The sequence below is a fragment of the Molossus molossus genome, unplaced genomic scaffold (genome assembly GCF_014108415.1).
Source record: "Molossus molossus isolate mMolMol1 unplaced genomic scaffold, mMolMol1.p scaffold_m16_p_11, whole genome shotgun sequence".
In the NCBI taxonomy this organism is placed as follows: Eukaryota; Metazoa; Chordata; class Mammalia; order Chiroptera; family Molossidae; genus Molossus; species Molossus molossus.
Genome location: NW_023425346.1, coordinates 50,396,231 through 50,418,517, shown reverse-complemented (window position 1 = coordinate 50,418,517; position 22,287 = coordinate 50,396,231). Strand labels below are relative to the sequence as shown.

Below are 22,287 nucleotides of genomic sequence, written 5' to 3'. Positions count from 1 at the left end.
TTACCAAGGCAGATCTAGCTAATGCTATCTATGAGTCTCCAAGTTGTTATGCACACTGAGCCTCCATATGGCATTATTCCTTAAGAATACCAACTATCCATTTAGTGGCAAGTTGACTACATTGAAACTTTTCCATCTTGGAAGGGCCAATCACTCATCTTATCAAGGACACATACTTATTCTGGGGATGGACTTATTTTTTCTACCTGTAGAACTTCATATCAGCACTACTATTTAGTGGCTTCTAGAATACCAGACCCACATACAGAGAATTCCATTTTAAATGTCATTTGACCAAAGAATCCACTTTACATGAAGACTTATGTCCACTGGTTGTATCACATACTGTACCCAGAGACCATCAGCCTCATATAGTGCTGCAATGTCCTTCAAAAGGAACAGCTCAGAAGAAACAGTTTGAAAGAATGAAATGTCATCCTTTAGGATGCAATGTATTTATTAAAGCAGACTCCTACGTGGTCTTGTGTTCCCAGTAGGAAGGGAATAGTTCGGAAATGAAGGGATAGAAGCAGAAGTAAGCCCCTTTACTATTATTCCCAATGACCCATTGGGGGATTTTTGTGCTTCCTGTCTCTGCTACTCAAAGGGACCACATTCTTTCTAGAAGACACAGCAAGCATCCCATTGAACTACATATTATGTTTACTAGGAGAATACCTTGGAGTCCTATGTCTCAGAACCAGCAGGCAGGAAGAATAGTCATCATATTGGTAGAGGTAATTGACCCTGATCACAGGAAAAGGAGGTAGTGCTATTTCCATATAAGACATGGAGAAATAGGGGTGGAACACAGATGATACTCTTGGGTATTTCCTGGTACTCTTGCCCCATTGGAACTATGAACAAATGTGTAGCAACCCAGAACTGTGAAAGGTATGGTTATCAAGGCCTCAGACCCCTTTGAAATGAAGGTTTGGGTCAGACCACTAGGTAAGTCACCAAGATCTGCCATGGTGATAGCTGAGGATATGGGGAAGGAATTTAGAGTGGAGAATGTAAGAGGAAGAGAAGAAAGACCAGTTGTGGACTTGAGATTAATTTCAGTAACGAGGGTTGTATCCATCCATTAACCTCCCTCTTTTTAGTTTTTCCTTAAGAATAGAGGCCTACAGGAACTGTGGAAGAGGAGCTGTATGAAGCTATGTGGAGAAGTGGATCCATGTAGCACAAGGGGTAAACTATGGCATTCATAAGAATGAGCCTCACAGTCCTCCACTGTAAGGAGGGTAGTGGACCAAGAGCTCAAGCTGCTACACTCTGACATCTGTTGCCCCGTGTATGCTGAGGTCTTGCTTCCTTTGGACTGATCCCAGGCAATAAGTGTGTGTGGCAGGAATTCTAAAGCAATCCTATTCTGGATGGTCCACCTTGGCTCAAGGATCCCTGGCATTCTTGCCAAATCTTTCTTAGTCTGAACAGGGGTCTGGAATGCATCCACCCAACCTTCACTCTCTCTCTTCTTCTCTTATAGCTAAGATATGAGTTTTGATCTAATGGTTCTCCCAGTTTTTCCTAAATTTCTTTCACAGATATTTCCCCTAACAAAACTCTTGCATGTTTAATCCCATTTGGGTTCAGAATGTCAATAGTTCTGAATTTGAGACAACCTAATTTAGACAGTTAATAACAGTAGGAGTTGGGTATGAATATTCTTCCAAGTTCTTTGTGATTCCCTGGAGATAGAACTCTCAGGGATTGGTCTGATGCTTCATCAAGGAAAACGATGTTTCTGGGAAGCAGTTGGAATAGACTAACAGTATCCTGTTCCCAAGAGCTGGGGTTTGGTCATAATTGACTTACTCTGAGAATGCATGAGTTTAATAATCCTTGTCTGCTCACTTCTTTTTTCATCCCTTTCTCTCTTCCTCCTTTCTTCTTTGATTCCTTCATCCCTTCTCTTTCTCTCTTCTCCCTCCATGCCCCTCCCCACACCCTTCTACCTCTCTTTTCTGGTTCCAGTGACTTTTTGATCTCTTGCTTCATATTATAGTTAGAAAATGAAAATGATTACTTGACAATTCCATCATGAAAACATAATTCTCATGCAAGCAGTTTACAATGATTTTAGCCTGGAATTTCTCATGGTTTATTTTCAGATAAAGGGTGAATGTTCTTGGAAAGTTTGAACTTTATCAGAAAAGTTATTTTAGAATTATAATCTTAGAGTAATTGCTGGGTTTTTAGATCTGAAAACATTTTCTTACCAATTTTTGTCCACTTATTGCTCAGAGATTTGGGTTAATAAATTTATCACTTAATAATTCTTTCCTCCTCTTCAGTTCTTACACATTTGTGCTTATTTAGTTTCACTTCTACTCTTAGCACTGCACCCCCAAATTAGAGCTGAATTTGCTCCGACCTTAAGTTTTAACTGGGTCAGGGTTGCCAAGAAGCAAGCCCAGTTTTACCAACTCTTTTTATAAAGTTGATCTGGGTTTCAAAAACGTAATGAAACCAGAACGTGGGGGAGTTTAGAATAGTCTGGTCTCAGTTTGTCTGCTCTTTGAAAACCATGGTCTGGTTTCAACCCAACTAACTTGGACAGTTAATTTTAAAAAATAGTGACTGGAAAATCCCATTAATCTATGGAATACAAGAACACCTTTCTAAGAACAATGAGCCCAGAGGGAAAGGAAGTAATGGCGTTTTTCTTACTACCTTTGAAATAGAGTAAAGGAATAGATAAATCAACGTATCAGGATTTATGAGTGCTGGTCTCTTCAGAAAGTGACCTTGGTCATCCAATCAGTCTTTAATTATATATCTTATCTTTATCTTGATTAGTTTCTTTCACCTGTGTTCCCAAATGTCTTACCTCATCTGCAGACTCTGTTTTACCTCGGTCTTAAATGAAGTTATAAGCATTTAAAAATTTTCAGTCCTTCATTGAATGAGATTTAGCATTGCTCACTATCCAAGACATGGATTCAATACATTTCTGACCACTGGGCTCTCAATTTGAGAAATGGCCACTGGGTTCCCTCCATACTCAAATAAGGCCCAGCTTTTCTCCAAGTCCCTTTGTCTGGGTCTCAGAGGACTGAGTGTTTTGACTGTCTTGCTCTGTCCCATTGTAAAGAAAATAATTTGTGTATATTGTCATTTGTTTTTCGATCTTGAAAGCTTCAAATTGAGACCTCCCTGCAGAAACAAGAGGGTTTGAGGCATTGAATCTTGATGACATCCCAAACTGCTCTAAGTCAATAAAACGTTAGTATCTAACCCAACATCATTAGAAACATTGTGAAAGCTAAGTAAGAGTTTCCTGACTTTTAAATTAGTGACTTAAAAAAACCACTTATGCTGCAATAATTTGAGTTAAAGACTTTTAAAAAAGGTTCTATGAGTTTTATCAATCACAATCAATTTTATTTGCTAAATTTAGCACTAGGGTGATATTATCTGTACAGTCTTTGTATAAAAACATCTAGCAGAACACCTTTTTTTGGAGGTTTGTGATATTGAGAGGTTGTGGAATTTTATAAAAGTTCCACCCACAATCAAAACCAATATTCTTTTATCGTTGGTTAATTCTGTCAGATGGGTCAGAACTGATACTTCTTTGAATATATGTAAATTATCCTTCATTTAAAGTTTCTGTTTTGTCTTTTTTTCTCTGCTCCATTTGTTTCTTATTTCTCTTATTAATTTTTCTTCTCATTTTTCTCTTTCATTCTTTTAAAACAAAAATCTTGAGGATTTTTCTCTCAGTTTTTCTTTGTTATAGGAGATATTGAAGTTGATGAATATATTCAGATTATACCAATGGCATTCACTTACATAAATATTTTGTGATGTTAATTAAAAGAAGGCCTGGATCCCTAGAGAGAGAGCTAGAGAATTTGGAAATGGTTTATTTTCTTAAATGAAAACAGTGGTTCTAAATGATGAGGAAGGAAATGCATTTACTCAACATTATTTATCACTGTAAACTTGTTACTGAATTCATTCTATAAACCAATATAATAAATTTCAGTAGCAAAGGTTTAATTTTTAAAAATTATAACTTTTGCCTTGGCTGGTTTGGCTCAGAGGTTAGAGCGTGGAAAGGAGAAATGAAGAGTAGTGGGTTCAATTCCCAGTCAAAGGCACATACCTGGATTTCAGGTTCAATCCCCGGTCCCGGTAGGGGTAGTGCGGGAGGCAACCGATCTATGTGTCTCTCTCACATGGATGTTTCTCTCTCTCTCTCTCCCTCCCTCCTTTCCTCCCACTCTTCCATTTTTTCAAATGGAAAAATATCCTCAGGTGAGGACTAACAAAAAATAAGATAAAATAAAAATTATAATTTTTGTTTTTTAAAAATATCATGAGTTAAATTTTTCATTTGTTCTTAAGCACACATTTGCCTATCTTATCCAAAAAGTAAAACACGGGGGATGTAGTTCAGTGATACTTCTTGACCTGCTTATATTTTGGAGGACAGGAAACAAATGTTTCTGGTATATCCTACCTGTCAGCATTTCTTAACCAATGTAACAGAAATGGCTAGAACTGCAAAATTTACATGAGGCAAGAACTTCATATGATCAGACTGATTGAAATAATGTTGAGAAATAATGAGAACATAAGCAGTGGATTCCTGAGCGTTTTAAAAGTAATGTCATTGTAGTAACGTGATTCTCTTAGATGAGTATAGAAAGAAACTGGGCTCTATACATGTGCCAAACAAAAACTAAAGAGCTTGGGTTTTAGTTACAGTGTATTACTCTAACTGCCTTCAGTAGGCCCTGATGTGACCATAAAAGTAGAATTATGTAGTTTACTGCTCATGAATGAAGCAGTGGGCTAGAGATTTTCTTCTTAGAGCATAATCCATGAAATGAGGCCTGCTAAGAAAAGCTGCTAAGTGTAACCAGCTGCTTCTAAATTATATTCTCCAAAAGCACGCTTGAATACTACAGTTCACTGAGCCTAAGTTTCCTAACATGGCCTCCCTCCATCTCATTTAGTTACTCCACATCTGAGTAACCAGTTAGAAATCTGTTCCTAAGGGAAAGCAGAGCCAAACAATCCACATCTCAGATTGTGGCTGGTGATGATTTAGTAGTGTGATGTGTGTTCAGAATTGTAGATGATGAGATATAACCAGAATCTTCCTCTCTTGCCTCAGCCATTAAGGGTATGTTTACCAGTTCATTCATTTTATTCTTGGAAAGAAGTGAATTTGGCTAAAGATTTTGTCTAGATTACACTTAGAGAAGAGCAAAAAGTATGGCCAATACATACTGCAAGACCAATGGTATACTTTAAAGAAAATTTTTTTCCCTTTATTTATATCGTTAGAGAGAGAAGAAGGGAGAGGGAGAGGGAGAAACATTGATGAGAAAGAACAGTGATTGGCTGCCTCCTGCATGACCCCCACTGGAGGTTTGGCCCACAACCTGGGCATGTGCTTTGACCAGAACTGGCAACCTCTTGGTGCATGGGTCAATGCTCAACCACAGAGCCACACCGGCTGGGCCCGATGGTATACTTTTTAAGATGTTGGATGCCTACTAAATCCATTAGCATGACCATATATTGTGTGTGTGTGTGTGTGTGTGTGTGTGTTAAAGCACATGTAACATAAAATTTACCATTTTAAACATTTAAAAATGTACAATTCAGTGGCATTTAGTACATTCACTGGGTTGTACAACCATCACCTCTATCTAGTTCAAGAATATTTTTCATCACCCATAAGAAATGCCATACCTATCAGTCATTCTCCATTCACTCCTCCTCCCAGTTCTAGGTAATTATTGGTCTGCTCTCTGTTTCTATGGCCTTGCCTAGGCTGAATATTTAACAGAAAATGGAATCATATGACCTTTCATGTCTTTCTTTTTTTTATATAACATGTTTTCAACGTTCATCCATGTTATATTATACATTAGTAATTCATTCCTTATTATGGCTGAATAAATTCCATTGTATGGATAGAACACATTTTCTTTGTCCATTCACCAGTTGATGAACACTTGGATTGTTTCCATCTTTTGGCTATTGTAATTAGAGCTGCTATGAGATCAAATTTTTTTTTTTACTTATATAAAGTCTGATTTGCAGATTTGTGTTTGTGGGTACCCAAGACTTACCATACTGCTTAGTAGTTCTAGGTTTTGAGTTGCAAACCAGCAAGAAATTAGAGCCAGAAGCCATGTTTGTTTAGCAGGTCTCGGGAAGATAACTAATGATGCTGAAAGCAAATAATGAGAAGAGAATTAAACAAGTTAAGGATTTTGGGGCTCTGATCTTCTTGGTTTTGACATCAACAGACTGTGTATGTAAAGTTAAGTAGATTATTTAAACTCCTTGGGCCTTTGTTACCTCATCCATAAAGTGGGAGAGCAGAACTCATTAATGTTTCTTCTAGCTCCAGGATTTAATGTTTGCAACAGGCTGTGCAAACACAATGTGCTCCTCATCACCTAACTCATCTTTCTCCACCATCACAACTGCTATTACTAACACTGCAAAGGAGCAAAGATGCTGCTTTTCTATGCTCAGGCTGTGAACATAACAGTTTCTAGTGAACTAGAGGTGTGAAGCATATCATGGCCTGAAATCACGCAAATGCAGCAGTAGCAGCAGGGCTTGAAATAACACAGCTCAGAATATGAAAACAGTGATTGTCTCTAACCAAGAAACTGAAATAAGTGCTTGAGGTTGAGATTACACCAGCCACAACTATCACGGGAGAATGGGTTCCAGCAAATGTTTGACATTTTCAGTGTCACTCCTTATAGATTGCTAACAACATTTTGGGATTGGGTGAGTGGGTTATTCAACATCAAAGAAAATTTCCAGTCACTCTCCAAGGGTTCCTCTACTGGACACTAATGCAAGATAACATTAATGACTTGCGAAGTTTCCTCTTTTGTAAAATGGAGATTGTACTGGGCCATGTCAGCTTGTTCTAAAGGGAACCAAGTACACGCTGAGTGTACCAGTCAGGTGACATGAGCTGGGGTACATCATAGGTCAAGTAATGAACTATTTACCCTTCCCTTTCTGTCCATTTCTTCTTGGTGATGGTATAAAATCTAAATGTGGAGGTCTAAAATCTAAATGTGTGAAAAGTCAATTTACTTCTCAGCATTAGTTTCCTCATTTGTAAAATGAAGAGGTTATCTATTTTGAAAAAACATATTTTCTTGGTTTTTGATAAGGTCACTTACCTAAATTTGTTCATGGCTGGCTGTGTTACAAGAGGAGTGAAGGATTAAGAACACAATTCAAGTTTAATTTTCACTTTTAGGTATGAGAAGCTAAGGAGATTGAGAGATAATCAGAGATGATAATGGCTAAAACCAGAAATATAATAAGAAACTAATATCCATAAATGGAAGTAAAGTATCCAAAAGGTTTTTCATATAAAGTTAGAACTTTGGCAATTATAACATAGATCATCCTAGAAATTCCTTTGTGACCACAGTTGACTTTGTCATTTCTTCATTCAAAAGTAGTACTTTTTGGCCCTGGCCGGTTTGGCTCAGCGGTTAGAGCGTCCGCCTGCGGTCCGGAGAGACCCGGGTTCGGTTCCCGCTAAGGGCATGTACCTCGGTTGCAGTTTGTTCCCGGCCCTGGTTGGTCGTGCGGGTGGCAGCCACTCGATGTGTCCCTTCACATTGATGTTTCCCTCTCTCTCTCTTCCTCTCTCTCCCTCCCACTCTATCTGTACAAAAAATGGAAAAATGTCCTCGGGTGAGGATAAAAAAACAAAACAAAACAAAACAAAACAAAAAACAAAAGTAGTACTTTTTGTTTTCATCTCTACATAAGTATAGCTCAAATAGGTGAGGATTAACCTTCAACTGAAGCAGCCTCTGAATTTCATTTTGTCATCCAGATCAGCAAATGAAACTTGGCTTTCTTGACAAAACTTTCCACTTTATCCCCCAGTGAGGGGACAATGTCGACTGAAAATCCAGGAGGAGCCTACTCTATTTTCCCACTAAGAGATTGGCAGAAAGTCCAGAGCTCAAAGGCATTCATTTTTACCTGACTTCACTACATAAATTACAGTTTCTTAGGGACTGAAAATTCATTTACTACATTTATTTGAGTTGTTGACCAGCCCATATTTTCACCCTTTAATGGTAATGAAGCTAAAATTTCTTTCCAGTCACTTTGCATATAATTTCCTTTCTCTTTAACTCTCTTTGAAGTGAGATGATTGACAGATCCTTCTTCAGCAATCATTTACTTTGGTAGATGATTTTCTTTTTCCTTTGAAGTCAGTTTTGAAAGGAGTTGTACTGTGATGAGCTAATTAGCACAAAAACACAGAGTATATAACCTTAATTAGGCATGATTATAGGCTCAACGTAATGGGATGTCCTGAAACTGCACACTATGCAAATATTAGATTTTTCATTCTTCCCATTACATCTGAAACTATCAAGCAAAGGATGTTTTGCAGTATGTACCATACTCAATGCCAGGTGCAAATCTTTCAACACAAGGTTAGTTTTTTGGGTGTACTAGTTGAGGGAAGGATCATATGAGGTGATTTAGAGGGGGGAAAAAAGCTTAAAAACCAAACAGTTTAAACTCAGAGTGAGCTTTACAAATTCAGAGTTTTACAGTAGAGTAAAACAACCCAATTACCGTGTTCAAACCAAATCACATCTGGAATTCTGAAGCTACTACACTGCAGGCATCACCATGAATTATGCAAATCTTGAGAGATCTTTCAAATCCAGAAACCACTAAGAGTACTACAAACCAATCTGGGGTTTACTCAACCTAGTAGGATATAGGAAGATAGTAACAAAAGAAAATCATAGTGAATCCCCAAGCCCTAATTTTAGCCAATTAGTTTCATTTATTTTACCATCAATTCTTTTTTTTTTTAATTGAAGTAGTAAAAGTAAAAATAAATTTTTCCCTTTCTACCCTGAAATGAATATAACCAAGTATGTGGTACTCTCAGGCATTTGAATATTCGACCATTGAATAATTGAGAGCTCCCAATACATAATTCTTAGATTATGTCTAGAATTGTGAGTTCTTAGACTCAATCAGGAGGCAAATAATAAGTTCTTTTGGAGATATAATAAGCTATTTGAAGACAATGACAGCACTAAATTCAATAATTGTGTGAGTGTACAAATAGTACCTGATTTTTAGTGTAATGTACCATCCTTTCACTAGAGATTATAATGAAAGAAGGGTTTATATACGAGTTGAAATATGAAATCCATGGTCTGCTCTGTATTTAATATATAAACTAACATTTTACTGAGTACATGCTAGACAAGTTTTCAATATTTTATTGATATAGTCTCATTGAATCATTACAATAACCCTATAAAATAGTTACTATAATTAGCCATATTTTATAGGCGAGAAAACTGAGGATAAGAGAAGTCAAAAACCTCATCCCGGACCAAACATTAGTAAGCAGCAAAGCCAGGACTTGAACTGAATGAAGTCTGTCTGACTCCAGTAATGCTCTTATCCACTGTTCTGGGCTCATTAGTGTCTCTGTTTTCTCATTGAATCCTTACTTATTAACACTTTCCCCAGAGCTGGAAATGAGATGCAAGAGAAATAAAAAGAATTGAGACCTAACTCGAAATGCGGAAATTCTCCATCACCTGTTATATCCCAAGGAGGTCCAAATTAAATTTTATGTGTGAGGTGAGGATGTGAGTGTCGTGGAAATAAGAATTTGAAATAGGGAAGACAGAATTCCACATGACTGGTTGTAATAAATACACCTATATGACACAACGTGTTATTGCACATGAGGTAACAGGAAAAAGATAAGTACTGGATGGGAATGAGACCAGGATTTAAATTAGGCTTTTGCTATTTACCAGATGTAGGGCTGAATCAATCAGGGACTTACAGGACACATGTGGTTCAAGACATTCAGCCAAAGACTATATTTTGAGAGGTATTAAAGAGGGTCAGGGGCAGAGGATATTAATGCCTCAGGTGCTAGCAACAGTGGAAGCTGATAACATTCCCAGGAGTGAAAAGACCAGAGGAAGAAATAGCGAGAACTGGCATCATAGAAGGAGGTTCAAAGCCACCCAACAAGAGCTATCGTTATGCAGAGCTACTCTTACTGCCAAAGACAGGGCCCTGATAGGAGAGAGCAGGGAAGAATACCCTGACCCCCATACTCATGCCTTTTGATCTTCTGCTAGTGCTTCCCATCAGCTGATCCCTCCCAAAAGCCAACCTGCCAGGGAACCCAGTCACTCACAAGGGTCTGTCTCCCAGGTGAAGAATGAATTTGAGGAAGAAGAATGAAGAATAACCTTGAGCAAGGTACTGCCTCTCTCTAAATTTCAGTTTGTTTAACAATGCCTACCATATTAATAATGGCCTTATAATTTTTACTTTCCACTTTCTATTTTGAAAAACCCCAATCTTACAAAGAATTTCTAAGAATAGTACCATGAACACATAGATATATTCTTCACCTATATTCAACAACTGTTAACATTATGTTACTGTTTTCCTCTCTCTACTAATACAAACATACACACATATTTTTGCTGAATCATTTCAGAGTTACTTGCCAGCATCCTGAGACTTCATTCTTAAACACTTAAATAAATATTACCTAAAAAACAAGAATGTTTCCCTACATAACCTCAATATAATGATCATACTCAGCAAATTTAACATTAATACAATGCTATTATCAAATATAGTCTAATTTCAATTTCCCCGAGTGTCTCAATAATGTACTTTTTTTTTTAATCCTCATTCGAGGAAATCTTTTCATTTTTTGTTCAGATAGAGTGGGAGGAAGAGAAAGAGAGAGAGAGAAACATCGATGTGAAAGGGATACATTGAGTAGTCGCCACCTGCACGACCCAACCACGGCCGGGGACAAACCACAACCGAAGTACGTGCCCTTAGCGGAAACCGAACCCGGGTCTCTCCGGACCGCAGGCCGACGCTCCAACCGCTGAGCCAAACTGGCCAGGGCTCTTCTTACTTCTTAACCTCCCTTAAACCAAAATAGCTTTTTAAAGGATTTTTTTCATTTTTAATCTTTCATAACATTAACATCTTTGAGGAATCAAAATCCAGTTTTGAGGGTGAGATGATTTGGACTTGTCTAATTTGTTTATCATGATTAGATTTAGTAAAAACAATGTTGGTGATCACACTGTAGAGATGTGTCCTTCTTGGTGCATGGTACTTGGAGGCAATGATGTCAGAGTCCCATCATGGGTGATTTGTGCTTTGATCACTTAGTTAAAGCAGTAGCTACTAGATTTGTCCATTATCTTTTCTCCTTTGTGATGATCAAGTAATCTATAGGATAACATATGTGAATATATCTTTTTTTAGCAACATTTTTTTTTTTTACCCAGTGGTTTTCAAAACCATTGAATTTTCTTGCTATGGCAGATATAATTTCATAAAAGTATAATTAGGGGACCCGGTAAGACGTCTTTGAAAGTTCCTGTTACAACCCTCATCTCTTTTTATGTTAAACAGTTTTCATCCATTTATCTCTTCATTTGACAAATGTTTATAGAGTGCCTTGGCATTGTGAAATTTTCATTGGTAGCTTCATGTTTGCCTCAACTAGTGTTTTTAGATTCGATCTTTATCCTGTGCTCCAGACCCATATTGGCAATTGCTTTAATGTCTCTCTATCTTACTGTCGATAGATACTTTAAACTCAAATGCCCAAGTTGTACTCATCATCTTCAATCTATTCCTATGTTTTCTATTCCAGTAAATTGCACCTCTGTTTTCACAGTGGCTCTAAAATAAAAAGGACTTCAATTTATTGAGTGGCCAACCATCATAATAGGTCTTTTATGCATGTTACATGCGTCATCTCATTTAATCCTTGCAATAGCTTTGAGAAGTAGGCACCATTTTCTGGAGGACATTGGGCTCTCAGCCCCAGGTCAAAAGCTAGCAAGTATGTGTACTAGGATTCAAATTTACTTCTCTTTGACTTTAAAGTCTTTGCTATACTGGGGGATTGGCTAAGTCTCCTTAATTCTCAGTGCCTTGGTTTCCTCCCTTATGATTTTAGAAAAACAACAATCACTGCCTTATAGTGTTTTGAGACTTGAATGAGATAAAACTCGACAAACATTTGAATAATCCCTGGCAGCACCACAGTACCCACCAAGCCATAACTCTGGTGTCACTCTAAATGTCTGCATTGACTCATTGCTTGTGGATTAGTCTCTTTAGGGACCTTGTCACCACTGCTGACACTGCCTTAGTTTAGACCAGGAGTTGGCAAACCATGGCCACAGGCCAAATCTAGCTGCCACCTGCTTTAGTAAATTATGTTTTTTTTTTTTTTAATCCTCACCTGAGGACACTTTTCCATTTTTTGCACAGACAGAGTGGGAGGGAGAGAGAGGAAGGGAGAGAGAGTGAGAAACATCGACGTGAAGAGACACATCGAGTGGCTGCCACCCGCACGACCAACCAGGGCCGGGGACAAACTGCAACCGAAGTACGTACCCTTAGCGGGAACCGAACCCGGGTCTCTCCGGACCACAGGCCGACGCCCTAACCGCTGAGCCAAACTGGCCAGGGCGTGTTTTTTTTTTTTTTTTTAATTGAGGTATAATTGACCTTATAAATAATATTTTATTGGAACGCAATCATACTCATTCATTTATGTATTTCCTATGGCTGCCTTCACCCTACAAAAGCAGAGTTAAGTAGTGGGAACAGAGATCATAGGGCCCCAAAAGCCTAATGTATTTACTGTCTGGTCCTTTACAGAAAAAGTTTGGCAATTCCTTGTTGTCTGGGGTACTGCAATAGTCTCCTTCCTGGTTACATCTTATTTCTCCCTGAACCCATCCTCTCCATTCCTCTTCCTGTGTAAGGAGGAATTTCCCCAAAATGTGAATTCAGTCATGCCTATCACTCTTTATGGTGCATTGGTCCTCATTCTTAAAAACATCAGTTTCCACTACTACTTTTAATCCCCATACTGGCCTTGTCCTCTGCCATAATTAATGTTTTATGCCCTTTCCAACCTTGGCAGTGCTGTTATTTTTGTCTGAATACCCATCCTTTGCCTTTGTTCTCAACAACAAGCTCAGGTTTTATTTTCTCTAAGAAGCCCTTTCTGACTTCCACAGGCCAAATCAATGGCTCCTCTACAGCTTGCGCAATACTTCAATTCCAGCATTTATCCACTATCCTGGTCATGAATTAGCTGTCGGCCCCTGTCAATGCTGTGAATTCCTCTCAAGGGCAGGAGCACACATTTTTCACTTTGGTATCTCCAGTGCCCAATCTGGGATTTGGCCCTTAGTAAGTTCTCATTAGGTCGTTATTGCCTGCTGGCATTTCAGCTGGGATTTGAAGGCTTATATAAGGTGCTAGGGGAGGATAGAAAAAAAGTCATGTCAGGGGAGGTTTCTTGAAGGAGCTGACACCTTAGTTAACTCTTAAAGGATGAGAAGGAGGATAAAATAAGATAATGGGAGGGAAAAGGCAGTGATGAGACCTGAGAGGGGTATGTTAGGGAAATGACAAGCAGAGGAAGGGGACATGTGAGGGAATGCCGGAAGACAGGCTGAAGAGAGAGGCATTCTGTGAATTCTGCAGAGCCTCTGTGCTGAGGTGAGTGCAGAACGGAAAAGTGAGGGGTGGGGGTAGGCAGACACCATATTCCATGTTGTAGTTGTCTGCTTACATGTCAGTCTTCTGCAAGTCTCTCACAGCATTAACTCTGCTTTTGTCTTGTTAACATTCAATCCTTAGTGTACATAATTTCTGGAATATCATGGATTTTCAATAACTATTGAATATGTGAAAACTCCCCAGCTTTAAGGAAAGGTCCTTGGTGCTTAGTATTCTCTTTTTTTTTTTTTTTTTTTTAATCCTCACCTGAGGACACCTTTCCATTTTTTGCACAGACAGAGTGGGAGGGAGAGAGAGGAAGGGAGAGAGAGAGAAACATCGACGTGAAGGGACACATCGAGTGGCTGCCACCCGCGTGACCAACCAGGGCCGGGGACAAACTGCAACCAAAGTACGTGCCCTTAGCGGGAACCGAACCCGGGTCTCTCCGGACCGCAGGCCGACGCTCTAACCGCTGAGCCAAACTGGCCAGGGCGCTTAGTATTCTCTTATAAGATGAACATTTGCCCTGTCTAAAACTGAAAAATGTGAGAACTTTAGTCATATTTAACCTTAGTTCTTAAATGTTATACTTGAAAAATTCCCATTAAAACAATGTCTATCTTTTTATGGTGGGTTTGAATCTCTTGGACTTTTTCCAGACCTTCTCCCACTCTAGTTTCTCTTTGTTGAGTTAAGGCTTTCAAAAGCACCTGGATTCTTTCCTAAACTGTAAAAACCAGAGGCAGATCAGTTTTTATTTTATTTTTATTTTACTATTTTCTCACACTCAAGAAATGCTAAATGGAACTTGAAGGAATTAAAACTCTTACTTGTAAAGTATGTCAGGGATGGTGTCTCACTGGTAGAATGCAGCGCTTTTATTGTTATTACTACTGTTCCTCACCGGAGGATATTTTTTCATTGATTTTCAGATAGAGTAGGAGGGAGGGAGGGAGAAAGAGAGAGAAACATTGATGTGAAAGAGACACATGGATTGGTTGCCTCCTGCACAACCCAGACCAGGGCCAGGAATTGAACCGCAACTGAAGTACTGCCCTTGACTGGGAGTCGAACCTGTGGCCCTCCAGTCTTTAGGTGGATGCTCTAATCCCTGAGCCAAACCGGTCAGGGCAGAGCTTTTATTAATGATATGTACAGACTATTTCTGTCATTAGCTCAATGGCTCAGAGAACTGGCAGCTTAGCAGTTTTGGGGGTGTCAAGGAAATGCATGGGATGCTAAAAGATGCCTAGACAGTCAGATAAAATTGGGATTTAGGGGGACCCCTGCACTCCAGGAAATTTTCCAAGTCTCCACTTAGTTATCCTCAAGGTGAAGAAAAAGCTTCAGTTTCAAATTGAGTGCATTTTCCATCCATGGATTGGCTTGTTTTGCTCAGTTTTACTTTGAGTGTTTGAGGTTATCATTTCGACGTAACAGCTAAACCCACGGCTTCCTTTCTCGTAAAACCAAAACAAAAAGGCTTTCTATTCAGATGCCTTCTACATGCACTGAATGTGTAGTACATACCTGAATTAGAAGCCAGCTATATAAAGTCCTTGACTCTGTGTGGGTTCAAATACATTTCAAAGCTTCAGGATCTTGAAAGGTTTCACTCTGCTTCCTGAAGCCCTGAACCTGCTCCCACAACGCCATGGCTGGCTTTGGATACCGGAGGCGTGGGGCTCCGCGGGACCCGCTTTGTAGGACCTGGCCCTGCACCGTTCTGTGTTCTCTTCTCTTCATCCCTGTCTTCTCCAACGGTGAGTGAGGTTTTTGGAACATGAAGGTGGAGGAGGTGTTTCTCCCACCTGGGTTTCATTTCTTTCAGCAGTCAAGGGCAGTGATTTCTAGCAAAGCCAGAGACGGTACAACTCCAACCCCCAGGCTTGGATAGCTCTGTATTCTGAAGCAGGTAGGACACAGCTGGTAGCAGCAAATAAGCAGAGATACAGCTCATCGCAGAGGACCAGGCATCGAGTAGAGGCTTAATGAATACATCTGAGTTGATTTGCGAGACATGAGCAATTCAGACACTTCTATTTAACTGAAAGAAAATACTGCAAAGTTGATTTAAGAGAGGAAATATATCCACAGTCCTGAATACATCTGAGCTTGGAATCAGGACAAGCTGGAGATTTCTCTTTTAAAAAACTAATTGAAGCAAATCACGAACAGTTTCTTCTCCGCCCAATTCAAGGTTTTAAGGTCCTCAAATTCAGTTTTATAAACTAATTAGCTAGCTTGTTTAAAATGTAAGCCTTCTTTAGTAAATTCAAGATTTTAAGGTCCTCTTAATCAACTTAGCTAATTATTTTAAAAAATGAAAGCAGTTTGAAATGGTAAAACAAAAAAGAAAGGAAGAAAGTAAGCCATCACTCTGTTTGGCTCCAAATACTAAATTGCTGCCTGATTTATCTGTGGACATCAGAAGCAGATTCTCCAGTTTTCAGATAAAATAAAGCTCTTTAGAGGCTGGTACCAGCCAGGTTTGTTACATGGTGTAAAATGATGAGTATTCCCACTGAATTTCAAACTTCTCTCTCTAGACCTTCTCACTAAGAAACCATGTAGTTTGTATAAAGTCAAAGACTTTTTTTAAATCTTCACCTGAGGACATTTTCCCATCTTTTGTTCATCTAGAGTGGGGGAGAGAGAGAGGGAGAGAGAGAGAGAGAGACAGAGAGAGACAGAGAGACAGAGACAGAGAGACAGAGACAGAGAGAAACATCAACGTGAAAGGGACACATCGAGTAGCTGCCTCCCACGAGACCCCAACCAGGGCTGGGGACGAATCACAACTGAGGTACGTGACCTTGACCAAAATTTAACCTGCAACTCATTGGCCCGTGGTCTGATGCTCTAATGCTCTAACCACTGAGAAAAACTGGCCAGGGCAAGTCAAAGATGTTTAATGATTTAATTTTTACTGGATAAGAGATATTCATATACCTTATTATTTCATATTTTGAACATTAAAGATTAAATACCTTTAGAAGTATTCAAATTTCAGATTTTCCAAGGGCAAGAACTTTGGTCTTCTTTAGGCTTAGAGTCAACACAATAATGATTATCGACTGTCCATTTGTGCGGGATATTAATGGCTGCTCTCAAGAGTTTATCAGCCAAAGGCATAAGCTGGCATAAGGCATAAGTTATTAATACACAAAAAGTTTAATGCAGGGCACAACTTAAGTGCTGCAATCAAGTTATAGCAGTGCCAAGGATGTTCAGAGGGCCTCTCTGATAGATGAAGATGAGGGTTGAGGAAGGAGACTATTATCTAACCAGAGAAGCTGGATTAACTATGGCAATGGCTGCTGCCATAGTGTTGTCTTTTCTGGGGTGAGATGATGTCTAGTACAACTTCCTAGGGAAAAGGGCTAGCACCTTCCATATAGAGAAATTTACACAAAAAAGAGGTGTCCTGGACTCTCAGACTGGAGTGATAGTTTGGGATTAGATCATGAAGATTATTGAATGGTGTTTACTTTATTTTATGTTGTAGTGTGTGTGTTATGTAGGCATCAAGAAGTTTGAGCAGATCCCTGGCCAGTGTGGCTCAGTTGGTTGGGTGTTGTCCGGTGCACTGAAAAGTTGCCAGTTCAATTCCTGGTCAGGGCACGAGCCTGGGTTGCAGCCTTGATCCCCAGGAGGGGGCGTTCAGGAGGCAGCACAGCGATGTTTTGCTCTCACATTGATGTTTCTCTCTCTCTCCCTCCTTCTCTTTCTCTCAAAAAATCAACAAAACATGTTAAAAAAAACACAACAACCCAAAAACGTTTGAGCAGAACGAATAACATGGTTCACTTGTATGATTGACTGGATTGGGGATAGTTAAAGGCAGATCATTTGACATGAAGCCACAATATTTTAGATGATGTGAGCCTTTCAGTATGGAGAGCCGGCCTCTCTTATCCAGTAGAAACTAGAGAGAAAAAGAATACCCTGTGAGGGTGTTCAAGTGAGGAGAGAGGTGGCGGAAGATGTGGTGGCAGTGGCAGGGAAAGCCCACAGCAGGGATGCCTCAGCCCGGAGAGGAAACGACCCGGTGTCCTCTGCTCTGTGGCTTTCTTCATGTAGCAGCATCCCTCACTCTATGATAATAATGCCAGGGAAGGGGGTGGAAGCCACTGTGCAGCTCCTCGCGGGCAGCAGAGGTATAAGGCCAGGGAAATTAGGCAAAAGTGTTTTAGGGATGCTTTGAGATATAAGGCAATATTCTGTACCTCGGGTTCCAAAATTTCCTCTAATACTCACAGTTCCTGAACTCTAGTTCCTCTAATTATATTATAACCTTGGAATACTGGAGTTGGAAGGCATTCTGATATTATCGGATCTAATCCCCTTTTCCTGCATGTGAGGGAAAATGAAGCCCATAGGGCAGGCATGACCAATCATATATTTTATGGTAAAGCCAGGCCTTCTGTTTGTCACACCAGTGTTCTTTCTGCCACTACAAACTGCTTTCATGAAACTATTTTCCAATAAGAAACACCTTTATGGAGAGTAGCTGGAAGATAGCTGAGAGATGGAGGAAATGCTGGGGTGTGTGGAGAAGAGAAGGGATAAGGGAGGGTGATGGGCTGGTTTAAGGGGAAGAGAATAATTGAAAGGTAATGATGGAAGGTGCCCATCAAAGGTAAACCTTCTCTGGCTTTTACCTGGGCCTGGTGGTGGGCACGCGTTCACTGAGTTCCCTTTGGTTTTTCCGTGTTAGGGATGCGCGTGGCCCAGCCTGCAGTGGTGCTGGCCAGCAGCCGTGGTGTCGCCAGCTTTGTGTGTGAGTACAGCTCTTCGGGCAAAGCTGCTGAGGTCCGGGTGACAGTGCTGCGGCAGGTTGGCAGCCTGATGACTGAAGTCTGTGCCACAACGTATATGGTGGAGAATAAGTTGACCTTCATAGATGATTCCACCTGCCTGGGCACTTCCAGTGGAAACAAAGTGAATCTCACCATCCAAGGGCTGAGGGCCATGGACACGGGGCTCTACATCTGCAAAGTGGAGCTCATGTACCCACCTCCCTACTATGTTGGCATGGGCAACGGAACCCAGATTTATGTCATTGGTGAGCAAAGCCATATCACTAAGCTAATACCCTTTGCACTGCTGTCTCCTTGCATGAAAAGAGTTTTGCTTCTTTTTTTAAATTTTATTTGATTAATTTATTGATTTTTGTTACAGATGTTTCTCCTTTCCCCCCAACTGATTCTCCCCTCCTTCTCCCTCCCCGCCCTGTCTCCAGCTTTGTTGTCCATGTCCATTGTTCATGCATACATGCATATAAATTCTGTGGTTTATCTCTCCCCCACAACCCCATCTTCTGGGGATTGTCAGTTTGTACCCCACTTCCACGTCTCTGGGACTACCCCATTCCTCAGACTGTTATGTTCATTATATTCCACAAATAAGTGAGATCAGGTGATACTTGCCTTTCTCTGTTTGGCTTGTTTCGCTTAATGGATAAAAAAAGAGTTTTGCTTCTTAACGTCAGGTGGTTCATTGTTTGGATTGTGAAAATTCTCTTTAAGAGTACTCTGGCATATCACGTGGTAGCCTTTCTTATACTGTGGATGGCAACAGCATCCTGACTATAAAATAAAATGGGTCGGAGAAGGTCTTTTTCCTACTGGCAGGTTTGGGCACTCACGCTGGAGTGATAACCATCATCAAGTTTACCCTTATGCCTTTGATATGACACTCCTGGGAAACTAGCCCCAAATAGTTGGAATTATCTGTGGGCTAGCACTATTATCAAGGTCTGGGAGCTGAAATGTCTTTATTTTTTCATCAGTAGGGAAGTAAGGTTTTAAAGTTTAAAGAGTGGCTCAGGGAAGCTCTGCTTTGTTTTCTGTTGCAGATCCAGAACCATGTCCAGATTCTGATTTCCTCCTCTGGATACTTGCAGCAGTTAGTTCGGGGTTGTTTTTTTACAGCTTCCTCATCACAGCTGTTTCTTTGAGCAAAATGGTGAGTGTGATGCTGACAATGCACCATTTTCGGTGGGGATACCTTTAGTAATAACAATTGACCAGATGACGCCTTTGAGTTTAGTTTTTTTTTGCGATGAAGCAATAAACGAGGAAGGCAAAGGACAGTGGTAAAGAACACATTAGAACCCATGGCACTGGCCTTTGAGGTTTCGGGATGACTAATATTTCAGATGAGTGCGTTTGACATTGAATGTTTGTGGGCTTCTAAAGAGGGTTTCAATTTGAGTAACCATTTGAATAACATGGGGCAGCTGTTTTGCTCTTTATCTTCATGACAAGTGTGCTTAGGTTAATAACCCTGAAAAACAGGTTAGGTTGGGCAAAATGATGCTAGAGAAGACCATACAACTGGATAGATTTTATTCTCTCCCTTGAAGTCCCTCTCCTTCACCAGGAAGCCATCTCTCAGTGCAGCCAACACTGCCTTCCTGTCCACACTGCAGCTGGCCACGTAACACCCCTCAGGGCTCCCTGTTATTTAGTCAGCTTGACTGGGAAGTTTGACCTCCCTTCCATCCCAGTAAAAGAAATTATTTACTACAGTTGTTGGTGGAAGAGAGGGAGGTATGGAATCTGGCCTCCAATCAGGATTTCTTTCTGACAGTCATTTTCAGTCACCTCTGTCTAAGGCCTGTTTTGTCATAAACTTCTCCCTCTCTTTCCTCCCTCTCCCATTCTCTTTCTCTCTGCCTTCCTCTCTCTCTGCTTCTCTCTCCTCTCTCTCTTTTAAGATCCTGTCTCAACTTGCTCTGTTGCTGTAGTTTCTTCCTACCTCATTTGCTACAAACCTCCATACAGACTAGTGTGCTAGACCTCAATTTACTGAGGTGATAAAAACTGGGAACTGATGTGGTCAGAGAAAAATTAATGAAAAGTATATGAGGACTGGAGATGAGAAATACAGCTCTCAAACAGGATAACTAAAGTTTATTATCTTATCGAACTTGTCCCCCCACCCCAACATCCAGTAACTTAACATAGGCATTTGGGGTGTTTTTTTCTGAAGCTTTCTAAAAGTCTTTCTTCTATCTTTCAGTCAGGGAAAATAATTGCTGTTTTACATCCATAGCACAGAGTTATTTATCTAAACTGAATTTTAATAGCTGAATCAAGAAAATCTCCTGGGGCTTATAATTCTGTATGTTGTGAACATTCATTTTTCAACAGGAGAGGAACCCAATATTTGCTGAATCCTATTATGGTTAGAAGTGGCTTTTGTATTCCTCATTAATAATTACTGTTTCTTTTTGTGTTTGGCAGCTAAAGAAAAGAAGCCCTCTTACTACAGGAGTCTATGTGAAAATGCCCCCAACAGAGCCAGAATGTGAAAAGCAATTTCAGCCTTATTTTATTCCCATCAATTGAGAGGCCATTATGAAGAAGAAAGACAATTTTCCCATTTCTAAGAGCTGAAGCTATTCTACCTTTTTGCTATCCAGTTATTTTTGTCTATTTGTGTACTTTGGGGGAATTCATCTGTCTTTAATGTAAAGCTGGATGCAGAACCCAAATTAAGTGTACTACAATTTAAAACAAAGGAGCAGAAAAACAGAGCCAGGCTGTTTCTATCACATTAGATCTAATTTCAGTAAAAACATCACTTGGGAGCAGTATGCCAACGCAGCATTATGATGTGGAATCAAGGAAATAAGTTAAGGGATGGTACTGTCCTGGGAAAGCAAAGGGAGAGAGTGATATTGTACACACCTTGTATTTACATGTGAGAAGTTTCTAGCTGAAATCATGTTTTCAAGTTAAATTTTTTATGCTGTGTTACTTTTCTTAAATGTATAATTAAATGAATAGTTTAGAAATATTCACATGGCTATATTTTAGCCAGTGATCCCAAGGGTTGTATTGTACCAATATGTATTTTTTTTTTTATTTGGTAGTATTGTGCATGGGGGCCACATGTGCTTTTGTGTACTTGCTGATAGTTTGAATATAAACACTATATGGCAGTGTCTTCCCACCATGGGTTCAGGGGAAGTTTGGTGAAGGGGCTCAGGACACTAATACACCAGACAGAATATAAAATCACCTGCTAACTGGCTTGGAAACTGGACACAGTCATAGCAGATTCTTGCAGATATGTTGGGGCTGAATTGGTGTTGACATGTGCTTTGGGGTTTTATGCCAGATCCTTTTAATGGTTTGCAAGGAAACCAAAATTGGGCATCTGAGTTCACATGATAGAACACCACTGTGGAGAAAATGGCTCATTCCAGGAGTCCTATGGGTGTAAACTTCAAGGAAGCCCAGTTGCACAGGGCCCCGATTCCTTACACATGGTTAATGCCACGGACAGAAAAAAGAAGCAGGTAGCAGAACAGGGTGCATTAAGGTTTCTGAAAACCAACACTGTTGGTGTTTTTTAACTCAATATTTTCCATGAAAATGCAACAACATGTATAATATTTTTAATTAAATAAAATCTGTGGTGGTCGTTTTTCGGAGTTGTCATTATTTTCCTTGTATTTAAGTATTGTGCTTGAGTTTGCTTTTGATTGGTTCATTTATTCAGCAGTAGGTGGGGTCTCCAATATTATAAATACTGGGAACAAAATGAAAAAAATCCCAAAGGGCAAATAATACTTCATAAGTTAGCTGTCTACCAGCTTGTTACCTGTAAGCCATTCTTGGAAGAACTCAGCCTCTGTCCTTTTGATTTTTTTCACAATTCTCTGAGATGTTACAT

At 39.8% G+C, this 22,287-nt stretch overlaps 1 protein-coding gene across 1 annotated transcript; it reads left to right on the top strand.

The window, feature by feature from the left end:
- The first annotated feature begins 15,099 nt into the window (after nt 1-15,099).
- Nucleotides 15,100-21,010, top strand: CTLA4 (cytotoxic T-lymphocyte associated protein 4). The gene is made up of 4 exons (XM_036254397.1): nt 15,100-15,359; nt 18,317-18,664; nt 19,457-19,566; nt 20,850-21,010. Exons 1-4 carry the CDS (start codon nt 15,251-15,253, stop codon nt 20,952-20,954), a joined length of 672 nt encoding a protein of 223 aa, XP_036110290.1. The 5' UTR covers nt 15,100-15,250; the 3' UTR covers nt 20,955-21,010.
- Nucleotides 21,011-22,287: the final 1,277 nt, after the last annotated feature.

Coding starts and splice junctions, on each gene's coding strand:
- CTLA4 (XM_036254397.1), top strand. CDS start 15,251: ATGGCTGGCTTTGGATACCGGAGGCGTGGGGCTCCGCGGGACCCGCTT. Junction 15,360..18,316: donor CATCCCTGTCTTCTCCAACG/GTGAGTGAGGTT, acceptor TTTCCGTGTTAG/GGATGCGCGTGGCCCAGCCT. Junction 19,567..20,849: donor CTGTTTCTTTGAGCAAAATG/GTGAGTGTGATG, acceptor TGTGTTTGGCAG/CTAAAGAAAAGAAGCCCTCT.